We start from the raw sequence: 9,288 nt of genomic DNA, 5'->3' as shown, positions 1-9,288 counted from the left end.
AAAAGCTGTATTATAAATATATATATATATATGTTTTATATTTATATATATATATATATATATATGAGCTCTGGTGGCATAGTGGATAAGGCATTTGGCTGCTAACCAGAAAGTCAGCTGTTCAAACCTACCAGTTGCTCTGCAAAAGGAAGATGGGGCAATCTACTTCTGTAAAGATATATAGCCTTGAAAACCCAATGGGGGTCACTATGGGTTACAGTTGACTCAATGGCAGTGAGTTTTTCATTATGTATAAATAATTACCCATCCTTGTAAATCAAGTGTCATCTTAATAATTCCCTTAGTTCCAAGACAAAATCAGTATATCTCTCAGAGACCCAGAAAACGTCCAAGTCCAGCTATTTGACCACAGTCTTATCTGTGCAATTTCTGTTAACCCTTTTATGTCTAACACTCTTAACTGTGTTTCTAACCATGGGCCTTTGTGTAATCTTGGCCTAGAAGCAATGGCACATGAAAAAAGACACTTCAATATGTAGTCCTTATTTGGCTGTGACTCTTGTTTTCATCAGCCGGGATGTGTACTGGTGAACTAGCTAAGTAAGGTCCAATAAAGATTGTGGGGCACCGTGCCTATGTTGGATGTCCAGCCTTATGGCTTGTTTCTATAAATACTGGGCACTTTCTCATTAGTGCCTACTGGATTATTAAAACAGTAGTTTTTAACTGAGTAACACTGGCTAGGTCATTTACTAAATGCTAGACTTAGGGCTAACACTCAGATGAGGGGAATCAGACCCATAAGCTGGTTGCTATAGTAAAGACAGCCAGAATATTGTCAGGAGACCCCCAGTTCCTCAGTTCTGTGTGGAATGTGACCTAACTGGTATTTAATGTAATTTTGATACTTGGGATCATTTGTTGTCAAATTCATTTTATAAATTTGTAAGAGTAAGTATGAGAAGTTAACAGTCCAATTGTATGGGACATGTATGTAGACAATAATGAGTTTTCATTTGATTGCTTTTATAGATATTTCCAAACACTATAACCAAAAAGCTACAATAGAGCATGAACTTCCAACAGCAACACAGAAGCTAGTAACAACTAATGACTGTATTCTGTCATCAGTAGTGGCATTAACAAATGGAGCAGGAAAGGTAATTTTTCTCTGCTTTATGTTGATATTAAATTTCTTCCTTAAATATGCTTCTTTATTTTTCTTGAATGACAGGAGAATTGGTCTGTTTACAAGATTTTGGTATATTGGCTTTTTTGTAAAATAAAGTTTTCTCTTTATCCACTCCCTACACCATACTTAACAACATGTTACTGACGGTTTACCATTTGTGGTGAAGGAGCAGATCACTCACAGTTCAGGCCTGAATGCAGTATTTGATGATTTGAAGATTCTAGATGGCCTCAATATAGCTCCTTATGTATAACAAGGGTCTGTTACATAGGCTTATAGAACACTGTGAACATACAGACAGTTAGGACAAAGCAAAAATACCAAAACAATCCCCATTAAAGTTCTGGGATTTTTTTCCTCCTTTTTTTTTTTTTTTTGTTTTGTTTATTTATTTACTGGCTTGATTGATTTTGGGCAAAACTTAACGATAATACTACCTCTTGTGTTTTATATCTTGGCAAGCACTTTTAAAACTGATTTCAACAAATATCTTTTCATTGAACCCTTAATAATTGGTAATAATCATTTGGACCATCAAGCATTTAATTATTATCATAAACTGACTAAAATGCAGTTTAAAAAATAATCCTTCAATTTTGCGTATTCTGTTTTTAAGTGGAAGTCACGTTTTCAGAGTGCATGTTCATGTGGCTGTTGTCAACTCCTTTAATGACTGAGATTTCTCTGAGAACTACTCATAATGTACAAAACCCTAAGGATGATATTCAGAACTATCATATTTTTATGCAAATAACATGTACTTTACACTTTTTTGCGTACTTCACAGGCCCCGTATGTTATTTTCATAAGCTATACCAATATTTTTTTTACATATTGGTGATTTCAATTTCTGATTGCAGTTATTTTTTCTGACCAGTGGATTTAAGGTTAAGTCTTTATCTTGGTGCCTGTTGATGTGAAGGTTTGGATTCCAGCAGCAGACCCTCACCAGCCTACCCTAGAGTTTCTAAAGCAAGACTTCAAAGAAGTTCAAGATGGTTCAGTCAGGGCCAATGGAGCATACACATTGCATGTTGTTGTTGTTATATGCCGTCAAGTTGAACCCAACTCATAGCGACCCCTCCTTGGATTTCCGAGGCAGTATCACTACAGAAGTAGATTGCCCAGCCTTCCTTCTGATACACGTTGCATAGTAACCAAATTCTTATGCATGGGATTTTGACCAGAGTAGAAAATAGGCAGCAGGGCCCCCCTCAAAAATGGGTAGCCAACCATTCTGCTTTGAATGTGTGTTGGCTGCCATCTTTGAGTGGAGGACCACTGCCTGTTTCCTACTCTGGTCAAAATCCTATGCATAAGAGATTTGGTTGCTATGCAACACATACACTCCCTTAGCTGTGACTAAACTGTTTCAAATCAGTTTGAAGCCCCTGTTCTAAAGCAGCCCCTCTCCCAGTAGTATTCCTTACCTGCTTTGCAAACCACTTTCTCCAGTGCAGGAAGAAATCACTTTTTCTGCCCCAGAAACAGCCCTTGCCAAGGCAACCTGCCCCAGCCCAGGAGACATGTGGATCTGTATACCCCAGGCCGTAGAGGCCACTCATGTGGGTAAGGCCAGTGTGCCACAGCCACATGCATTCTATCCCACTGTCTGGTTGGCTGGCCGTTGCACTCAGGCTATTTGAATCTCCCCACTGTGCAGATGCCGTGGGGTGAGCATGAGAGCTGCAGGCCCAGAGGGGTTATGTGTCCCTCGCTCAGATGAGATGGATCCTGCTGGCCTCCCGGGGGTTCTGTGGGACTGGGGCAGTGTGTACCTCCACCTTCCTGCTGACTGGCTTCATGTGGGGCCAGCACTGTGGTACCTGGGCATTTGTATACAATAGCCCCTACCTACCACGGGACCACCCCATGCTTGGGTTATGGCAGCCTCATGTGCAGCCCTCCTCCCAACCTTCCACCCATCTCTGGTGTGATATCCTTGACCACTGCTTGGCTATAAGGAATTCCACCACTCTCAGACCCAGCTGCAAACTGCCCCAGAACAAATGTACAATTTCACTAGTTTATTTTCCAGATAACCAGGGTACTACCAAGCTTAATCCATGACCTCTTCACCAGGGCTTACACCTTTATTACACAAATATAATCAAAGTAACATTTTTGGACTATTGAGGGTGAATGAGGCCAAAATTCACTTCTGGAAATGTCGTGAGACATGCACAGTATATGCATAGATTCACTATGCTAGACATAAGGAAGATGGGGCAATCTACTTCCGTAGTGATACTGTGTCAGAAACCCAAGGAGGGGTCGCTGTGAGTAGGGTCCGACTCCATGGCATGTAACAACAACAACAACAACAACAGACATAATTTTGTCATTTCTGCCCATTATATGTGTCTGTACCTTATTTACATGGGCACATTGTGAAAAATACAGTATCTTAACCCATTTATTTCAGCAGATTCAAGGTAATTTCTGAAAGAAATACTAACCTCTGAATATGTATTTATATGTCATTCTTTTGCTGACAGGTTGACCATAATGAGAACAATATTTTTCATATGGTTTAAGTTAATCAGAAATGATCATAGATCATGTTAGACATTCAGTATCATCTTTCACAAACTCAGACTGGTCTTTATCATAGTTTGCAATAACATGGGGCCATGATTAAAAAGTGTGTGCTGTCTCTTTTGGTCAGCTCACAAATGTGTGTCTACAGGATTCCTGAGCCTGACAACCATCCCCACCTATTCTTTTTTTACTTCCTTCATCTATAGACAGACTGGAAGCTTTCTGATACTAACTTACTAATTGAGAAAAATTCTGAAAGAACAGACTATTGGCCTTTTGTAGGAGTCTCTGCATTTGCTCTTTTATGAGCACTCTATAATATTAAATAGGTGTACATTTCATAGTTTATCTTAGATTTGCTTTGCCTGAAATTTTAACATGCTATCTTAAGGAAAGTAGCTGATCTTCACTTTGGAATTTATGTAAGTGGTTTTTTCATTTAAAAGAATAAGTTATTTGAACTAATGTTAGTTGATCACAGTTTAATTCTTACCAGTACAGTTTGGAGGTGTTCTTGTGGCATGGTGGTTAAAACATTTGGCTGCTAACCAAAAGGTCAGTGGTTCAAATTCACTAGCCATTCCACAGGAAAAAGCCTTGGGAACCCCGTAGGGGCAGATCTACTTTGTCCTTTAGGGTTGTTATGAGTTGGAATCGACTTAATGGCAGCAGGTGACTAATACAATTTGATTAAATTTTACAATTTGTAATTCCCAATAGGAAAGCATAGCATGTATATATTTTTTAAAAATGGAAAATATGGAAATATTAGAGGAAAGATAATAAATTTCACTGTACTACTCTGACTGAAATATATACTAGGTATGACTTACATGTAACTTATAGCTCAAGTTTTTGAAGTCCTCATTTTCCTAAATACCTGTATGGTAAGGACTGGCATGAATCCAGTTCCTAAAATGTGAATTGGATTGGCCCAGTCCTCACATTCCCAATTCTCCATCCTTGTCACCAGTCAGCCCATGGCATTCTCTCTTTGACCCTAGCCACCCTGAGCTAGGGCTGGGTTCATAAGTCAGAAGGACACCATCCTTTAGACTGCCATATAGATAGACACCAGCCTAAAGTTTGAGGAGTCCCCATAACACCCTGACCTTCTGACCGACCTGCTGGCCACAAATTCAGTGCTGGTTCTCATTACCCCTTTAGGATGCAAGTTGCCAGCTGGGGGGTCCACACGATACCCTTACTTTCTGACCTACAGGCTCCTGCTGCCCGCTTGTGTTTGATAATTTGCTGAGACAATTCATAGAATTCACAGAGAATATATATTCCCACCAGTCACTCCTTGGAAGGAAGGTTGGGCAATCTATTTCCATAGTGATACTACCTCGGAAACCCAATGAGGGGTCACTATGAGTCGGGTCTGACTCAACGGTACATAACAACAACAACAACAACATATATACCATACTTAGGAGTCCTGGAGGTTAAGCTGTTAGCCGAACGGTTAGTGGTTTGAACCCACCAGCTGCTCCATGGTAGAAAGATGTGGCAGGCTGCTTCCATAAAGATTACAGCCATGGAAACCCTATGTTCTACCCTGTGCTTACAGGGTCACTGATTCAGAATTGACTTGATGATAGTGAATATGGGTGTACCATCCTTACAATTCCAGATTTATTATAGCCAAAAGGAAAGAGGTGAAGAGACCCAAAGGGCAGGGACAGGGACTGTGAGTGTTCCCAACATGGAGCTTCCTGTAAAGCTTTACCCTTCCAGGAGCAGATATTCCTGTCAACTAGGAAGCTCTCTGAGCCTTAGTGTTTCAGGCTTTTATCAGCCAGTCTTGCATGCTAGACTGAATTATGACTCCTGGGGCTTAGTTGGTATCAGCCTCCCAAGTGGGTCTTTCCTGGCCTGGCTAGCCTTCACTAGTCAGTACAAATCCTCCAGTGTACCCTGGAAGTCCCACACCAAGGCACCCCAGTTACTCCAAAGGTTATTTCTCTGGAGTCAAGGACAAATGCCACCTTACTCGGGGTAAAACTAGGTCCTTTACCAATACTATCATAATTTCATGTGTCAAAATAAAACATGAATGAAAAATATAACCTGTTTGACCATTAGTGATGTTTTACTTAATTTTTTGAGCAGTTTTTGCCAAGGTAGAGCACTGTGTTTCACAAGTCACTTTTTCTTCCTTATGGGAATAGAATATTTTCCAATGTATCTAAAACTCTCTTTTTTCTGGCTAAGAGCCTTCTCAGACATTTTTATTTTTATCATCATGTCATGCATGTAGTGCCTTAGTTCCAAAATCATGGCTTGGCAAAATTGCAGTCATGGGTCTCTGTGACAGTTACATAGATTAGACAGCTGTTACATATGTAAATCATGAGGGAATGTCCAGTCTTTTGTTCCAGTTATATTTGTAATTCATTAATTGAGATTTACAGAATAGATGAGTAGAGATTACATATTCAGGATGCTTGTGTCATATCTTCTGTTGGACGTTTTGCATACTTCTATATGCAAAGTTAAAATACAAATGAAATACCAAACAGGGATGGTTCTGCAAACAGTGGCAGAAATTAATGAGGTAAACAATTCATGAATGTCACCTGAAAAATAGATCAGAATCTGTTTTCCTCTTCAGACAGGATAGAAATTGTCTAGAATGGGACATGTTAGATGTCTAATCTCCGTATTTATACTGATATCCTCTTTATTATAAATCACTGCCTAGGTATTCTCCTCAGATAAATAAATGTGAGCTTTTGGGCAGGTGTTACAATTTCATTTCCATTCTCAGCATCTTTAAACTTTTCTCTGAAAGCTATTAGATATATATTTAGATATATTACTGGAACACCAAATCTGTCTTCTTGTCATACTTCATTTAGATTGCATCTTTCTTCAGCAACAATGTGGACTACTTCATTGCTTCACTGAGCTATGGGCCTAAGGCAGCGAGTGGATTCATTAATCCTCTTTCCGCTGAATGCATGCTGCAGTACAAGAAAAAGGCTGCTGCCTATATGAAGGCTTTGAAAAAGGTCTGTGAGCTGCTGTTAACATTTGAATCAAAGGAAAAATTAGGAATAATTCTAGAGAATGGCAACAATTTTTCCACAGTTCATACTGTTTAGCTTTTACATAATTTGTGGGTATTGGTGGATGGTGGGTGGTCTGTGGGGAGGAGGGAGTGACAGAGACCTGAACCTCATTTGATAAGCAGCTTTGTGTATAAGCATTGACCATGCTGGACTCATGTCCCTGGTTTTAGGCAGATGGCAGGCAGTCACTAAATATCAGACTTCAGAAAATCTTACAAAAAATTGAAACCTGTTCATAATTGTTTCTGAGTATGAAAATAGTCATTCTAGAAAGAAATTAGAAGATATAAGTACATGAAGAAGAAAATTAACATCACCTGAAATCCAAACCCTCAAAGGAAACTACTGCTAACTTTGTCAGAGTATATGTTTCAAAAAATATTTTAATGCACACACATTTATATATGCTAATAAAAGCAAAATGTGTCTTTGTGCTTACTACTGTTTTTAAATATTTTTTCTCTTAAGTATTGTGGATATCTTTATATATCAATTCATATATGCCTATAAATATAAATTATTGGCTTCATTAATGTGCCAGTGATATTTGATCTGTAATATTTTGTGCTATAAATGTGTAATAATTTAATTAGCCGAACCATTGCTTGTGGTTTCTCATTTTTCACTGTTAGAAACAGTGCTACATGTAGTTATTGTATATGTAACTTTGTGCATTTGTTTTTTACTTTTTCCTCCTCATTTCTTTTAAATTTTTTATTACACTTGATACATAAACACATTCTTACATTAATTTAGAACATGACAGGTAAATTGCAGTATTTAATTCCATTTGCTCTCTAGAGATAACCATAGTTATTGCAAGTTCTGTGTGTAATCTTCTAGACTATTTCTGAGCATTTATATTTATATCTGTATAAACCTATAGAAAACATACAGTATTTTTTTTTCCACCTAAATATATATATAAGGAGCTCTGGTGTCAGAGTGGTTAAACCATTGGACTGCTAACCAAAAAGGTCAGTGATTCAAACCCACCAGCTGCTTTCAGAAGAAAGATGAAGCAGTCTACTTTCATAAAGATTTACAGCCTCGGAAACCTTATGGGGCAGTTCCACTCTGTCCTGTAGGGTCTCTATGAATTATAATAGACCCAATGGCAGTGTGCTTTTGGTTTTTGAAATGTATGTTGTTTTGTGCAGCTTGCTTTTTTCATTTAAAATATGCTTTAGAGATCTGTTTGTATCGTTACATATGGTACATACTAAATTCCTTTTAAATATGATATGTTGTTTTGTGCCGTCGAGTCAAACCCGACTCATGACGACCCCTCCTTCGGTTTCCGAGGCAGTATCACTACGGAAGTAGGATTGCCCAACCTTCCTTCCGAGGAGTGGCTGGTGGATATGAACCGCCACCTGTCTGGTTAGCAGGCAAGTGTCTTAGCCACTATGCTACCAGAGCTCATAGAATTCTATAATATCAGGGTTCTGTGGTTTATGTAGGTGTTCCCTTATTGATGAGCATGTAGGTTCTTTTCTTTTTTTCATCGTTAACATACTACTGCAATCATAACTCTGAAAATGAGGGTTTGGGTTTGAGAAATGGGATGTGTTCTTGGTCATGTGGCTTGCATAATTTTTCATTGTTACTTTCAAATTGCCCTTCAGAGTGGCTATACTATTTTACATTCTCAAAGTGTAAAGGCATTTCACTGCTAACCAGAAAGTTGGGGGTTCAAACCCACCAGCCACTCCATGGGAGGAAGATGAGACAGTCTACTTCTGTAAAGTTATACAGCCTTGAAAACCCAATGGGAGTTGCTGTGAGTCAAATTGACTCAACGGCAGTGGGTTTAGCAATGTGTACAGCTACCTATCTCCCTTTGTTTTTAAATTATAGCCTTAAAATTAAATCCCAAAGATGGAATTGCTGGTTCAAAGTCTATGCGTGTTTCAAATTTTGGCACATTTTGCCAAACGACACTTCAGGAGGTTTACTGATTTACAGTTTACCAGCAATACAAATATAACTTTAACCAAGGATACTGTAATTTTTAAAAATACATGTCAGCATGACAGATGAGAATTTTTTAATTTTAATTTTGCATGTCTTTGCTTATTAGGGGGAACATCCTTAAAGTTTATTATTTGTATTTATTTTCTTAATCCTCTGTTCAAATCTTTAACCTATTTTAAAAAAATACCTTTAATTAGAGTTGAAGGAGCCCCTTATATAACAAGAATTTTAATCCTCTGTTTATGATGGAAGTATTTTTCCCCTAATTTCCCCTATATTCTTTAAAATTGGAGGTTTCCTTTTTATAAAATGTCTTTTTTTCTTACAATGGTGATCCTCATCCAGGGGTACTTTTTAAAATTAAAGAAATAGCCATGTATATTTTCTTCCAATATTTTTGTGCAGCATTCATCACATAATAAATTTTGTGTATGTTGTTGTTAAGTGCCGTCGAGTCATTTCTGACTCATAGCGACCCCATGCACAGCAGAACGAAACACTGCCCGATCTCGCGCCAGCCCCACAATCCCTGCTATACTT

The 9,288-nt window shown here is 38.3% G+C and overlaps 1 protein-coding gene across 1 annotated transcript in view; it reads left to right on the top strand.

The window, feature by feature from the left end:
- PPP1R21 (protein phosphatase 1 regulatory subunit 21) overlaps positions 1 to 9,288 on the top strand; it is a 142,912-nt gene that overhangs the window by 85,177 nt on the left and 48,447 nt on the right. Inside the window, exons 14-15 of the mRNA XM_007953997.1 lie at positions 994 to 1,121; positions 6,559 to 6,711. Coding sequence (XP_007952188.1) covers positions 994 to 1,121; positions 6,559 to 6,711 — 281 coding nt within the window. The remainder of the gene's footprint in view (positions 1 to 993; positions 1,122 to 6,558; positions 6,712 to 9,288) is intronic.

The sequence above is a fragment of the Orycteropus afer genome, unplaced genomic scaffold (assembly GCF_000298275.1).
Source record: "Orycteropus afer afer isolate SDZICR_OR568_19922 unplaced genomic scaffold, OryAfe1.0 scaffold00423, whole genome shotgun sequence".
In the NCBI taxonomy this organism is placed as follows: Eukaryota; Metazoa; Chordata; class Mammalia; order Tubulidentata; family Orycteropodidae; genus Orycteropus; species Orycteropus afer.
The sequence above is the reverse complement of the archived record's forward strand: the minus strand, read 5'-3'. Positions and strand labels throughout refer to the sequence as shown.